At 36.3% G+C, this 16,645-nt stretch overlaps 1 protein-coding gene across 7 annotated transcripts in view; it reads right to left on the bottom strand.

The window, feature by feature from the left end:
• Positions 1-8,900: 8,900 nt before the first annotated feature.
• Positions 8,901-16,645, bottom strand: part of ATP2B4 (ATPase plasma membrane Ca2+ transporting 4) — a 152,176-nt gene continuing 144,431 nt past the window's right edge. For 4 of the 7 annotated variants that reach the window (XM_087929476.1, XM_026715647.2, XM_087929481.1 and 1 more), the window contains one exon: positions 8,901-12,340. In XM_087929476.1, coding sequence (XP_087785602.1) covers positions 12,035-12,340 — 306 coding nt within the window. In that variant the 3' untranslated portion in view covers positions 8,901-12,034. The remainder of the gene's footprint in view (positions 12,341-16,645) is intronic. The other 3 variants (XM_087929480.1, XM_087929477.1, XM_087929479.1) reach the window with 1 other exon arrangement.

Here is a 16,645-nt window from a genome sequence, read left to right on the forward strand (position 1 = left end):
TGACTCTTTCATATGGTATATATTTTTAGTCCCTGAGGATTCAAGAGAACTTCCAGGTTTAGAACTGAAAATTTGGAACAGGGAAAAGAAGAGGAGGAGAGGCAGGGATAATTAGGAAGTAAGTGCAAAATATATAGTTAGAAAAAACTACCACTGTGGTTTTGAAACTTCACCTCTTTTCCCCAAAAGCGGAAAGGAAATTACAATTTATTAGAGGGTTATATCCTTCTTTCCACTTTCCAGCCTGCATCAGTAATCTATAAGACTCTCAAGGCCAAAACTTGTTCTGCCTTTTACACGTATCAGATATTCCATATGTTTTGAGTACTTTTCATTTACATTAATCCCAAACCTCATTTCATATTTATACACTATGTGGTTGTAGAAGCCTGGATAAAAAAACAAAAGGCAAAGTATTTAACTGAATTGTGTATTTAAGATGCAATACTGTTCATGTGAAGTGGCACTTCAGCATTTGAATAACAATGGGATTTTTTTTACCAATGAATTACAACTTTCACCTATAAATCAATTGGGGAGAAAGATCTAACATTTCCAGATAATATTCAGGCAAATGATGGGATTATTCAATTAAAAGGTGATAAAAGACTACATTTATTGCTGTCTGAAAGTCTCTTAGGATATTTTTGTATAAAAATGAAAATAAACTTGTGTTTGGACAGGATAGATTGTAGAAAGAGTAAAATGTAACTTTAGAGAGAGAGGTTAACATATATTTGTATTTAAAACACTGGTGAATATTGAATGCCACTTTATACTTTTTAATTTTTTTCCTTTTTTTCCTTTTTTGCTTTTTGATCACTTTTTTTCTTATTTTCTAGTAATTTGTGTTAGTGTTTATCTTCTGGTTTAAAATGTTTTTTGAAATTATAAAAAGATATTCAAAAAGCACTAATATCCCTTTACATGTTGAAGTGTTTATGTAACATTCTTTTTTTATATAACCACCTAAATTTCTTTTTCTGGCCACAATGCACTGGAGTAATTTTGGCATGCTATTAGCTCTTAATTTGATGTAGTTTTTAATTTAACTACTCAACAACTTTAGCATCAGGAATGCAAATTTGATTACTCATCTTGTAAACCATATTTCATGAGGCTGCCTTCTCAAGACAGTTGAATTTTGCAGCCGGTTATAACTTTTTCAGTATGAGCTTTTGTCTAGTGAAACATTCTGTACAGGTTGCAAGTGCCTGACTATGCTTCATGTCAATTATTTCATTTTCTGTTTTATGCTGAACAGTTCATGAATGTCAACTTGAGAATGGTACCAGAAACCAAAAGACCATAAGTCCTACCTTAGCTATGAAAGCCAGCTAGGTGACTTTGGGCCAATTACTTTCAGTCCAACCCACCTCACAGGATTGTTGTGGGGAAGGAAGTATTAGGTATGTTCTCTGCCTTGAGTTATTTACAAATAAAGACAGGTATGGATAATTCAATTCCTATATACCAGAGGAGCACCTAACCCCTAAGTGACATGCTTGGAGAACAAGCATTATAAGAGATAAAACCAGAATTAAGCTACAGATGTATCTAAACGGCAAATCTTTGACACTTTTTTTTATACACCAGTGTTCACCAACATTCAGGAACTGTTCTTGAAAGCACACCGTTCTCACAATTTTTGTAGGCTGAGGAGGCCACATAGCAATGGGGGCTGCTTGTCAGACCTGCCCCAATCTGATCTTTTCTTAGGAAAGAAAGACCAACTCCACTGGGTTGAAGCTAAAGGTTCTTTCATGAAAAAGATATTGACTACAGGTAGGTCAGGCTAGCTCTGGATTTTCCATGCCCAAGATACAGAAAGGCTTCCCCTCATCCCAATCCTTCCCCCTCTCCTGGTGACCAGTCCGTCTTCAGCCAATCGGAACTCGCCTAGATGTTTTGGGATAATAGGCATTCTTTCTCAGGGTGCCTGGCCTTGGATTCCAGTGCAAACTGGTGCTGAGCTTCTCTGGTCTTCATCACCTGTCATTCCCCCTTCCCTATTTCCCATCATGTACCCACAAAGTTTTATTGCCCATTTATCCTACAACCTCCCCTTCCCCTTTCTAGCCTTTGATGGCAGACCTGACAGTGCTTCTGTGAGGCGTCCAGGCCCTCCCAAAATCTTGTGAGGACTGCCCTTGCGTGGCTTCCAGAGTTTCTGAAAATTGCATGAGAATGGGGCATGCTTTTGGAGGCTGCAGAGGCCATGGAAGAGCATAATCCAAAGATGCACCAAGGCGGCCTTGTGCTTACCTGGGAGCAGTCTTGAGTTGTCTACAGGGGCCTTTCAACAGAAGATAAATGACTTGTGGCAGATCCTGGGGAATGCTGGGTTGTGGGGGCAATTGTGTCATGGGGGATGATGGAAGGCAGCCCTTTTGAGTGCCAGCAGCTGTGCTAAAGCTGAAGTTGAGGCCTTGGCCTTTACTTCAGGCCCAGCCTCGGCCCTGCTGCTGAGTCCCACTCTTCAGGATGGCCGGGGTGGGTGGGGGTGGGCATAGAGAATGGTTTGGGAGTTGGGGGCGACACTCCAGCAGTCAAGTTAGGCATTTCTTGAATTTTTGACAAGCCCAAAGGTTCGCCATAACTGTTCCATAATGCTTAGTTGATAACCATTCATTTGGTGACTGAAATTATGATGGTACTGACTGAGGTGACTTACATACAATCCTCAAAGCTGTAGCCATTGCAGCATCTCCATGGATATTCATTGCCAGGTCTCAACAAGCAGTCCGCAGGGAAATTGGGAAGAGATCACAAATGGTGGATCATGTGATGTGCCTAATGACCATAAGGGATTCACTTAATGACTATAATTGTAACCGCCAGCATTGCTGTTCTAAGCTGGCATGGGCACATTGTACTTTTAAGTCACTTAGAATTGGAGGTCTCGATCCCAATTACTATTATAATACTGAATGTCCTAAAAGTATCATCCAAGCAGTAATTTTTGAAGTGCTTCTGGAAGTTTCCTCTATCTTGCTTGGGCATAGATTATGCTATTACAATTTCAAAAGGTTTATTCTGGGAGAATGACACAAGCCATGGCACAAGCCAATTTATAGGACATATTTTTAAAAATGTAGTAGGGAGAGCAGAGTAGATTTTCAGGCAAGTGTTCATTTTATCACTGAATGCAATTTCATCTTACCCAAGTTGAGATAAAAAAATACATACTAGCTAAATTAGATTCACAACAATTCAGAGACTCCTAGGCCCCGAAAACAAGTCAGAAGGTAGCTGCATAACCTAAATGAATTTCTGCCCTGAGGCTATGTTCCCACTTCTGATGTTGCAAAAGTAAGATTCTCCTTACTGCGATTTCAGCCTGTGTGGGACCACCTCCAGTTGTATTGACAATCATAGAGTTGGTGTATCATCTAGTTCTAGGTCATTGTTCAAGCATAGTTCTTCCTGATTTAACTCTAGGAAAGAATCTTTTCTTGCCTTGTAGCAGGAAAGATAAACAACAATATAAAAGGGTTTCCTTATGAACCCATTTAGTAAGTGGAGCCACCTGAAGTCTAATACATCTAAAGAAAACTAGGTTAAACGAGAAAACATTGTGAAAGTACACACTAGATACATACAGCACTATCCTGTAATTTGGAATGAGACTTCTCACATCCCAAACAATGAACCACAAATATGCACATTTTTGGAACAGGGGATTAAGGAGAAGAATCAGCCATCAGAGCAGGGGTTGGAAGTAAGAAAGAAATGGGCTTCATTTTTTGTATCTTTTTATTTACAATATTAAAAAATGCTTGCCCATAAATGGAATGCCTCACAAGTTCAGTCTGGATTTGTCAGTGATACACTGTGCAGGACCAAATGACAATGACAGACATCAAGGACAGAGGCAGCAAATACTTGGCACTGATATCTATTGAGGCTTTCCTCAGTTTCACCTTTATTTGTAATTATTATTATTCATTCATGTCACAAATTGAGGCAGTGCAATGATCCGCTTGGTCCAGTTTTTGTTTAAAAGTAGGCAAATTAATAGCCCGAAAAAGGCATTACAATACCATTTTCTAAAAATTTACATCAGCCAATCAATGAAACAGGTTGGAGAGTTGAGTTTAGCTAATGGCAAGGCCCAAAAGCAGCTAACAAATTAGCCAAAAAATTAAACAAGAAATGATTTGTTTTCTCAAAAGATAAGAAAATATTCCACAACAGTGACGATCAAGAGAAAAACTAAGGTCAGTGCAAGATATTGCTGTCTTACTTAACTGGATTTAGTTTTAATTTTGTCTGTTGAAACCAATTAACTCAAAAAACATACATTGGCATATAATATGATTTGGGTATTTTCTCACTATCTCCTCAGATCTCTTCTTTCATGCCTGCATTTTTCTGTTTTTCAATACCAACTCACAGAAGATTGTTTTAAAAAAACATATAACTCTTCTTTCTCCATTAATATTTTAGAGTTTATTTAACCGATTCAAAAGCATGTCTTCTGATGGAAACTAATCAAGGAGTGAAACAACTTAGAAATAAGGAGAAATTTCCTGTTAGAACAATTAACCAGTGGAATGGCTTTCCTCCAGAAGTTGTGAGAGCTCCATCATTGGAGGTTTTTAAGAAGATAGGTTCTCCTATTTGAGCAGGGGGTTGGGCCAACTCTGTTATTCTTTTAAAATAGATGTCTATTTGCGAACTATCTTCATATACTTTATCTTTCAGTGGCCCTTTTCGGGCATTTGGGAATACATGGCATCTACACAAGGCACAATGGGAAGAGCGGTAGCTCTGTCCCTTCCAATCATGATCAGCCTTGCTTGTGCTAACTCTTGGAGGCTCTTCTTGTAATTTAGAAATCGGATTTCTTCAGAATAGTAATTCAGAGTGCCTCTTCTGATATAGAAGGCTTTGGTAGTGCAGAAAATCTCCATATTTTTGAGCAAAATAGAATGGTAGAGGCAAAATTGTATTTGTAATGATACCAAATGTGTAAAACTTAAGAGGTTGATTAGTATATATATCCACTTATCTGTATGGAGTTATTCAAGGGTATATCTATTTCTCTCCCTCTCTCGGGAAATTTGAATCCAAATATGGTATTACCATTGGTTGGGACCCTAATTTCAAGGAACAGTAATTGCAAATCGGTAGTGTTATCAAATCTGCAGAAAACAGCAGCATACCTAGGCAGTGGTAGGCTGGTTGGAAGGCACAAAAATGGCAGCTTTCACATCTGATAAAACTATGGCATGTAAAAGGGCACCAATGACATACAAATGAATAACCACAGAACACGTTCACTACAGATAACAGATGACTATCACTTGAATTTTAATTTGGTTTTGTGTGGCAGCATAGGAAGCACCTAGGAATGCATAGCAATGCAGCCAGTTTGAATAGCTACATCGTGTTTAAATTTACTTGAAGTTTTTGGAAGCAAAGATAACTTTGGTGACATTTATATGCCATGCTATATTTTAGTAAGGGTGTTTCATTCAGAGATTATCAGAAGTGGATCACATGTATGAGGAGAAACTCAGGATCCTCTGGAAATCCCTAGAAAGTTTTGCAATTTCTACAAATACTTTGCCCTTTACTGGTTTCAAAGAGAGCAAACTTCTGTGTTGTGCTGTCTGATTCGTTTGTCTGGTTGTGTTTTTAATCATGCTGCTTTGGTTGAAGGAGCAGCCTAGACCTCTCAAACAAAACAAAACCAGCCAAATTGCATAGGATTCTACTAAAAGCAGCATATTTAAGCTCATGCACCTAAGTGTGTGGTCTCAGGAAGCAAATGGTATGCTAAATTATTTACCCCAATTTTGCTTTCCAAATACTGTATATATAGCGTGGTTGGAGAAGACTTTTTCTTAAGAAAAGAACCTGAGAAACCTACCTAGGCAAATGTTTTTCCCTCCACATATTTAAATAAAACAATAGTATATAGAGAGTAAGGTTTGTGAGACAAGAACCACTAAAGTCTCAGAAAGATTTATTTCCCATATTCAGTACAAAAGCAGAAACTGTTTTTCAACTTTTAAAGGGCCTCAAGTTCCCTTGCTAGGTTGGTATTATGACTATTTGTACTGTTTTTGTCTGTTTTTTAAAAAAATCATCATAACCTGCCCTTTATTTGAATGAAACCCATTTGTAAAAATAAAAAGTTTCTAAATGTGTAATCAATGTGGACAAAATACTGATGGGGATGGGTTAGTAGCAAACTCACTGAATCTTAACTTTCTCATATATGGTGCTCCTCCAAGTAGAATTTCCCTTTTCTTACATACACTGGATTCAGTCTATACTCGTTATGTCCTTCCTAATTATTATCTTTAACATTTTATTTATTTAAATTATGCTTTAAAGCATAAATTATTTGAATTATGCTTTAAACCATTTATATTTAGCTGCTTCTGTAGAATTACACTACTGAACTAGAGTGAATTCCTAATCAAACCTTATCTCCAGTTTTCCTACAACACAGCTTCAAGTCCTTCCCATTAAGGATGCTTGATGAAGGGATTTTTTTCATTGAATGAGGGCTTTTTCTAAAGACCTATCTATCCAAAATATGAAGATCTCATATAAACATTAGACTTTTAGAAAATATCACATTGAAGGTTTGCCTCAGTAAAAACCACATTGTGCAACAGGACAGTAAAAGCCACGACAATGTTCACGAAGTAATTCTGTTTAATAATCTATACCTACTCTGGATATAATAATATTATATAGTCACATAATATATTGCCAGAAACAAGAACAAATTCAGCTATTGAAAGAGTTCATGCTAAAAGTGTAACATATGAACTGGCAACATTTTTTAAATTTAAAATTAGAATTGCAAAGCATTCTGCTTTTTCCACTTTAAAATATTCATTTCAATTTTTGCATGAGTAATTGGCATAGATCCTTAGTCTTGGCTAGAATTTGGTAGCTTTTTCTGGACCTTACTCAGAGATGGCAAAACAGACACATAATATTTTGTGCAATTAACCATCTTAGATATTTTTTAAAAATCATGTCACCTTTTAAAAAGTGTATAATTTGAATTTGATCCACACTAATATTTTTTAATAATTCATACTATTGCAGCTTCAGTAGATGATCAGTGACTTTATAAACTGATGGGACACATATTGAAGACATCACAATTACATGTGGGCACAGTTTATTCTTTCAATGCACTTGTGCACTGATTCTGCTTAACAGCAAAACAAGCTTTATTAGTTCAAAATCCTTTCCCTTTCTGTTGCACCTTACATATTAGCTTAATTTCCTTGCAGTGTTTCCAACCAGGGCATTATCTATATTTAAAATTTCAAATGTTACAGAAAAAGCTTTGTCAACCCCATCCCTCTCTTTATTCTTTACTGAACAACTAAAAAGAAAAAAAAAATCCCAAGAACCATATAAATACATGCAAAACATTTTACATAGAGATTAAATAATATCAAAATGCTATTACAGATCAGGTGCACTTTAAGCTGGACTCTAGAATATGGCAAACACACTAGGGTACATATTGCTTTGAAACCACACTTTTTTAAAAAAAACCATTTTGTCATGCATACCATATAATATTCAGTCTTTTGTTTTGTCTTTTTCTTTTTTTTTAATACAAAAATACCATTGCTTATTATACTAGTTATTGAAAAAGGGGAAACTTAAATTTCTTATATGCATGCTTTTCAAGAGATTTAAATAAACATATATACAGAATTTATGTTAATACTGTATATGTATTTATTTATGGGCAGAAAAAAACCTGAACAAGTAGTCTTAGCCATGGGTTTAAAGGGCACATGAATCTGTAGACTGGACTCCTTTTGTTTTTGGTTAATAGGAATATTGCCAGCTACAAAGCACAACAAAAAGTTAAGTAGAATAGAGTATTAGTGTGCAGCGATATTGGTTGTCACATTGAAGCAATTCTAAAAGCATCATGGGCTGAAGTGAGAGTTTTATTTATTTCCTTTAGTGGCAGAGTGGTAAATCCTCCATCAAGACGACCCTCGTAAAGACTATAGAATCTGGTGAAGCTCATTCATAAAAGACTTCCATGACACATCTAGAAACTGTAATTGCCTTCCTGTATTTTTTAAAGCTGTGCCTGTTCTTAGGGTTATAACAATCCCAATAATTGTTGTAATCTCATCAATTGTAGGTCAGATAAAAATGCTGAACTAGGAGTGCTCAGCAAATACTGATCCATTAAAGAACACTTTTTAAAAAATACGGTCATTGAATTGGAATTATTGGAGACCTTTAGTGGACTTGCTTGCAGCCCCGTTATAATGGGTGTTTGTGTTGGTCCTTAGATCAAAAGTCTAAATGAACACTCAAGTGTTTTATACTACTGCTCAAATATTACCCTAAAACATGGTTATGGTATAAATCTTCATTTAGATTGCCCATGGCTAAAATTACAATTAGATTTGTTTTCCTCTTAGAAATGCCTTTTAAAATAATATTTTCCTAAAACGTATTGCACAAAACTTTAAAAAATTAAACTAGATCCCTGTGGCAATAGAATAAAAAGAACCAACTGCACAGTTTTAGCTCCTGAAAATGGATTTTTTTTCACTGCACGTAGGAAACAATGTAATGTCTTTGGTACCAATGTGCCAATTTGTTTAACAAAAAGAATATATTCCTATTATTAAGAAACAGATGAAAAACTGCTCTAGGGCCCATTTCCTTTTTTAAATAAATAATCCCAAGCATAATAATGTACACAAGAGGATACTACCTCATCTTCCATCTGGCATGGCACAATCTTGAATTATTTCTCCCTCCCATTATTATTTGCTTCCTGCAAATATAGTTTTGTTTCTAACGGCATACTTACTGTTGTAAGAAATTATAATCTAACACCACTCCCACCCAGTAAGGATAGACTACACTTATAAGTGGAGTTGTGTGCAGGAACCACTTTATTTGGATGTTAGCTACATCCAGAAGAATGCTGCATAGGGTAAAAATAAAATAACATAACATAAAATAAAATAAAGTGTGCACTTTGTACTGAAGAGCTGATCTTTGCTGAATTGGGTTTACTTGCCTTTTCTCAGATGGCTGATGTAGTCAACTTTGGACAGAACTGTTCAATTATTTTGACATAAGGAAGGAGAAATCCTTCTGTTTCTCTAGACAGAGGATCAAAAGTATTAACGGAACCAGCAAGGTGGCCAATGGGCGAGGGTGCGCATCCATAAATCTGCAAAGTGGACTCCTTGCTTTCATCTTAGATCCTCTCTCATGGCAGCATATGCTACAGGTTTTGAATAACTTCAGCCAGTCAACTTCAGCTAATTTTATAACCAAAAACTAAATTAGGAAAAACTCAACTATTTTACATTTAAAAATGTATGCACTGTAAAACACTTATACTTTAAGCAACTTGCCATATCAACATAATTTATATAAAAAACAGTTTTGTATAACACAACTGACTTTATTACAAAGATGGCTGTTTAGAGAAAGGAAGCTGACAAGAGTCTGACCAAACATTCATTTTCCACTGCCAGCCATGTGACTACATTCCACTGCAGTTACGTAACTCACAGCTTTGTTTCTTTTAAACAAAATACATATGGCTGACTTAAAAATATACGTTTCTGATCTAAAGAAAACTATATATTTTTTGCATAATATTTATATAATTATCCCCTGTCCCCTGAGGAAACTAGACAGAAAAAAGGAAAACAATGGATAAAAATGTAGGTCAGATAGCTCACTGCAATCTGTCAATTACAGATAGTTGGAGTGAGTTTCTTCTTCTTCCAAAAATTGTTTCAATTAAAAAAACCACCCAAACATAAAAATAAAATCAGTATTCCCTCCCCCAAATAATTCACAAATATTCACGCAGGCGCCTACCCCCCCATTTTGTTTTTGCAAGTATTTAAAATAGAAAAATGACCTCGAAGCATTGCAATGTTTTGAACAGAATGAAATGAAAAGGGGCGCCCTTCCCCTTATCTGATAGGTTGCACAACAAGAAATGGAGCTCCACTCCCCAAGTCCTCCCAATTTATATAGTTCAGGTGAAAGGAATGAAGTGATGTGTCTGGAAGGAGGAAGGAGGGCGAGAATGACTCAGGGCCTTATTTGCAATTCAGAGGATGGAACATGGGTGGGCTTTTTTTTTTTTTATTCCAGATAATGGCAGTTTGCTGAGCCCAGCATATAAGCCCTCTTTACAGCAACCCTGGAAAAGAACAGCTATGGAAAAGGAATCTTCATCAGTCTACTTTGAACTCAGGATGAAATTCAATGACCAATCAATCAGGTAGAAGGATTTGGGCTTAAAGGGTCGAATCAAGAGACAATTTACTTTCCTTCTTGGTTCATTTTGTCTTTGCTTAAGGAACACTTATCTCTTGGCAAAGTACTGGACTCATAGAAATATGACAGGCAGTGCTTTGGGCAGTGCTTAGACAAGGCACAGGATTTTCTGCTGTGCGTTCTTCCAAAGGAAAAGGAAAAGCAATTTAAAAAAAAACTAATTTCCAGCAAAAATTTGCACACACTTGAATGCTAGGAAGATCGCCAGACAATAAAACTTTTGAAAGAAGTAGGAACTATTAGGTTCTCTTTGCTTCCAGGTAATATCTCCCAAGAAAAGCGCTGCAAACTAACATAAGGGGCTAGATTAGTGCACGTTTGGTTAGATGCCCCACAACTCTTGCAGAAATTCTATACAAGCAGTTTCATTTGCTCCCCGGATGGCTATGGTTGGTAAGGGTAAAACAGTGACCTCCCACCAGACCAGCATCTCAATATTGCAACTGTATCAAGATGAGACCAGCAAGCATCCTTTCAGTACAAGATGGGGGGGGGGGGGGAGGAAAAATTGATAACAAGAAACGGGGAGACTCTTATCCTTATCAACTAAGGAAAGTGCTTTGTGCCACAATACTACACAGTATGTCCCAAATGTACGGAACTGGTTCATTTACATTTTCTGTATGCACAAAAACATTCTGTGTAGGTATGTGTGGCCAAGACATTTTCCTGTTATTTTTTCACTCTTCAGCATTCAAAAAGTAGTTAAAAAAACCTGTAAGAACTGACAGACTCCTATCAGAGCTGGCCTTTATAGCTTGCACTCTCCAAAGAACTGGCTCCTTCTAATTATCCAAATAAAAATTGGGCAGAAGTAACAAACCCATACTTGTTCCACCTTGTTTGGAATCAGAGGGGTTGAGATGTTACTGATGACATATTCAGAATGATGTTCAGAATGATGAAGTTCCAATTAAACAAGTAATATGTAATACATAAATGTATCTCAGCTAATATGTAATTCCAAAATATTTTGATCTGAAATCATAAAAAAGTAAATTTCAATTAAAAACCAAACCCCTTAACATTTCAATCTCTCAGGATATATGGCACTGCTGTATCTCCTTATGATTAGCTTTATTCCTTTTTTAAAAATATATTTTAAGACTGTCTATATATTCCTCCTTATCTTTTGTGACTGACACTACCCTGGAAACAAAGAGATAATAGAAATAAAATAGCATAAGGATTGATAGCAGTTCTTCCCCAGCTTGTTCTGTGCAAGACTGGGTTCACATCTAACTCCTTACTCAGATCACCCACCCCTCCCCTTTAATAACATTTTTATGACACTCATTGTCATCTTCCCAAGGACATATAAAAGCATCTAGGATTCTGATTCCATAAACAAAATTAAGGACATAACTTGCAACTGTGCCATAGATGCTATACATCAAACTTTTAAAGGGTATCTAGAGCTTCTCTATTTAAGCATATAACTTGAGCAAGTACTACTACAGACATGTGGTACCAAACTTGAGAAGATGATGATCACACTGGTGATTTCTTTCATGAGGGAGGCACCTCTGCCAAGCAATTGGTTGAAAATACAACTCTACCTAGGTGATACCATGATTTCTGCAGCCAAGAAATCATAAAGAGGATGCAGAGGAAATTGGCCAAAGTAGCTGCAGTGTGTGGTCAGATGTTGGTGCCTTTGTTGCCTAAAGAAAGGGGAAGCAGGAAGGTCAAAGTTCAGAGATCAAACTGATGTTTCCAAGCTGTGTAAAGGGCTTTCTGGCTCTGGCATGGTGTCCTCAGCTATATTGCTGTCCATTGCATTGTTATTTGTGTTGAGAGATGAGGACTCCCCTGGGCTCTCTTCACTTTGCTTTTTAAGTTCTTCAGCTTCCAAGTCTTCATCAGTGCCATCGAGGAATGGGGTCTGAGGCTCGTCTTCCTCGTGGATGAACTCTGGATGAGTCATGAAGTTATGAATGGAGCTTCTGGATTCGGGTTTCTGGAGGCCTTCATACAGGGAGCTACGGAACGCATTCACCACCTTGATCTACACCACAGGAGGATGAGGGACGAAAATAAAAACAAGCATACAAAAAAGTGAGTGATAGCAAGAGGCAATCTTTAAGGATTTCAGGGGAGGAAGAATGCAATAAATATAACAAAAACAACAGAAGCCGCAATAATAGTTTTGAACAAAAAAAAAAATATCAATATGAGAGAGCATCTATGGAGAACCAGGATGACCACAATGGTCAAAAATCAGGCACTGTACATGTGATGGGGCAATCAACTATGAGGTGGCTTCAGGAGCTGCAAGAAAAGACATGTCACATTTCTAACAGTAATTCTGAAATGCATGGACATTCAAAGCACAGTTATTCTTCAACAAAACTATCCATATGGAGCAGCTCAAAAGCAATTAAAACGTACACATTCTCAAAGTGCAGGCTTGCTTCAAGGCAAAATTGGGGTGGCAAAAGATGGTGCTGTTTTTAAATTCCCAAACCTATAGATTTAATTGGCTGAAATGTGTTGCACACAAAAATGGTCAAGACCATGTACTGTAGCAAATTCAAGCAGAATGATGAACATATCAGTGAGCATGCAGTAGTAAAGAGGCTATTAAACTGGAACCCAGACTAGGAGCTCTTGTGTTTGGAAACTGGCCACTCATTTCCAAAAGCAGTTAATAGACAGCTTATTCAACGAGGATGTCCAGCATTCACTGCTGCTCTGGGAAAGAGCCCATTGCTTCTCTTAGTTTGTGACAGTAATGTTCAAAGGTAAGAGTAAGGCAACTAATGCCTAAAGGATACAAGTTCCCTACAGTTTCCAACAGCTGAGATTTAGGGAAAATGGAAATGAATGAGGTCACAAAATCCCATGCTCTCTCTTTGGTTATTTTGATAATGTCTGACTCAGATTTAAGACATTTCTGTCTTTCAATTCCTTCTTCTGATCACAGTTTCTTCGGTCATAGAAATAATATAAATCATATATGCATACCAAAAAAGCATTATTGATATTGGGATTCAGACATCTTCCCTCTGCATGATGAATCATGTTGCTGCGAAAATCATGCTCAAACAAATCAACATATCAAACATGATGATCAAAACTTGCTATTGTTCATATTAACCATCAACATACATTATAGGCAATACTATCAGCATTCTACAGAGACTTGAATGCAAAACATATCCCCAAAGCAAATTAAAATAGTGCATCTTAATGCAATCCACATTTTATGCACTGATGAGCTAAAACAAACCAAAATGGTATAAAATGAATCTCAAATTCAAATAACTGTTCAGGCATATTTATAGGAAAAATATGTTTTATATCCAATTATTCATAACAACAAATACATGGTAGCAACACTTAAAAGCCTTCTCCAAAGCTTTCTTCAGTTCTCAGAAATAGGTAGGTGGGTGGGAATAAATTTGCTCAATATTTTCAATCTCTTATGGCAATCGAGCATTGTAACATACTAATTATATTAACTTATTTAAAGGTCTCCACAGTATTTTGAAAATGGCATTTTAAAGGAACACAATGTGATTTTTTTTTCTTGTGCTACATTTACGATTTACTTGGATGCCTTATGTATCCATATATTAATTGTTAGTGCTTCTCTGAAAAATGGTACTGGAAAGTAACTTCCAGTAACACATGGTGGGGTGATGCTGCTGGTTATAGGACAATGCTTAATGCCTGTTCCATCCACTGCTTTCTTTCTTCAGTTCTCTTGCCCAGTAGCCAGATTTAAAGCCACTGTGATTATGACAAAAATCTTGGAGGCAATGTGATTGTAGTGCAGAAAAAAAAATAAAGGGGAGAGGGGAGGAGAAGGGTGTTTCTCTGTTATTTAATTCTTCATTCTCCAGCTCCTACTGCTCATTTTCAGCATTTGAAACAACTACTAATAAAATGCAAATTAAAATAAGTAAAAAAAAAGTGGATAAAAATAGGCATTTTGAAGACTCTTATAAAGAAAGAGAACAAACACAACTTCCAAGAATGCCTTGTACCGTCTAAGAGCATGCTAGATGAATAGACCTCTGCAAGCAGAGGCATATTTAGAAAGAACCTCTCTGGACATCTTTATGATGGAAAGGTTTCTGCTGAAACAGGTAGTCTTTCAAATGCTCAAGCCTTAAGGATTATACTTTGCAAAGAAGCCAGAAATAGGGTTTCAGTATCCAAAGTGGCAAAGTTCTGATTTAAATAGAACAAACTATTAAGATGGCTAAAGCATGCTAGAAGTTTCCAACATATTTAATATTAATGGGTATGAAGACATCTCCAAATCTGATATAATTTCAACTGACTGAATTAAACCATGAATCTAATACTAAACACTTTCAGGGCCAAAAATACTTAATGTCTAACATGCAAATCCAACCTACGCTTATTTTAGTTTCATAACATAAAATGTTGTCTCAATTTTGTTCCTATTGATTAACACAATGTGCTAAGATATATTCAGCTTTATTTTAGTCTCTATGTCTTGGTGTGTTGCATAAGACCACCTGCGATTGTATCCTTTAATGTCTGGATAAGAAAAACATCATTTAAGTATAATGTATGAACCTGTTATGTTCATGAAGCTAACTGTGGTGCCAGACTAGAAACAGAAGCCAGCTGGGTGACTTTCCCAGTCATGTCTCAACTCAGCCCAGTTCACAGGGTTGTTGTGGGGGAAATAGGAGGTAGAAGCATTAAGTATGTATGCTGCCTTAAACTGACATAAAATAAAGCCAGGACAAACCAATTAAAAAATTATAACTCAATTCTTTTACTATGTCTTTTCCTCCCCTGGCTCTTTCTATGCTAAGTGATGATCAACAATAATCAAATGTTTAGGCACACCTGGGCATATTTCAATGAATTCTTAAAACAGCAACTAATATAGATTCCACATGTCACATGATTCCAAAAATTTCTATTAATCAGCTACAGGTATTTTTTATTTCTTTCATTCATAACCACCTTTGATTTCAATTTCTTTTGTCTATGAGACATTAACGTGTAGGATACACTGAATTTTAATTGAATCCATTCTTCCTTCTGCTTACCCAATATTTCCCATGCCATTGATTTTCACATAATAGAGGCAATCCATATTTAATGTTGGCATGGAGGGGCCCATGGTTGAAAGGAGAAAGAACAAGTATTACAATCTCAGAGGTTATAAAAGTGAGACTATTTGTTCAATAACTTTTCTTTTACCCAACTAAAGATCTAATAAGTCAACCATCTTTGGGGACTCATTAACAACTTCATTAAAAAAAATAAAGATTGAAGCAACTGAAATACTATGCATTCAAATTTGTAAAAGGATGTAATGTTTCCTTTGTATCATTTGTGTCAATTTCTGTTAGGGATTCATTGAAATATACAATTTGACTAGGGATGCCCAAAGCTTTGTATGCAACCTCTGATAATAATATTTCCTTTCTTTTGCCCTCAGAATCTGATAACTAAAGTTAAAGGTTATTTTAAACATACAGGATTCATTCAGCTATCATGGCCAAAACCCACTAAAATATTTATCCTCTATGAGTGTCTTGAAATTGGCTACTTCTTGTAACAATCATAATTCACCAATTTCACTGATTTGTTTATTTATATGTCGAATTTGGAAACTGTAATATTACAAATGACCGAGCAAGTATATTCATATGCAGAATAAGTACATAAGCTCCCAATTGCCTTAATGTTTACTACTTGCTTAGCCTCCAGTTTCTCCTCATGATCTCTTGCTAATCCTTTAAGTTTACTGTCAAGTTTTACTTAGCAAGTTGTGCTTTTCTGAAATTTCTGACTTGCTTTCATTTTAATGAAATAACATACTGGGGTTTCTCATGGACCCAATTTCAAAATGTATCACATCATGGGTTCCCAATTCTGTCCTACAATGTGGAACTCAAAATCATACTGTTTAACATAAAATGGGCATCAGGTTTTGCTTTTTTCCTACTTAAAGGTAAATGAGAGGTCTTGATTTAGATTGCCATCCTAGTATGGAAAGTTCAGGAACTTTATCCTTATTGTGATCCTGATACATATGGTAATTTCTCCATTTGCAATTTGCACTGGGAGAACAGCTTCCATGTTGCTTCTTCATTGGAGGTTTTTTTTAGCATAATTTGAATGTTCAGCTCTCTCCAATTTGAATTGGGATTACAGGCGATGGGGGGGGGGGGGGAAATCCTATAAATATTTTTCTCCCCATACACACACAAGGGTCTTGAAAACAATAAGGTAGAATAGTTAAATTATTGAATTTGGATTTGAGCACCACTGGGTGATTTGCAGAACACTCTCTCTGCCCAACCTATCTCATGAG

The sequence above is a fragment of the Pseudonaja textilis genome, chromosome 3 (genome assembly GCF_049901715.1).
Source record: "Pseudonaja textilis isolate UNSWEBS1 chromosome 3, rPseTex1.2, whole genome shotgun sequence".
In the NCBI taxonomy this organism is placed as follows: domain Eukaryota; kingdom Metazoa; phylum Chordata; class Lepidosauria; order Squamata; family Elapidae; genus Pseudonaja; species Pseudonaja textilis.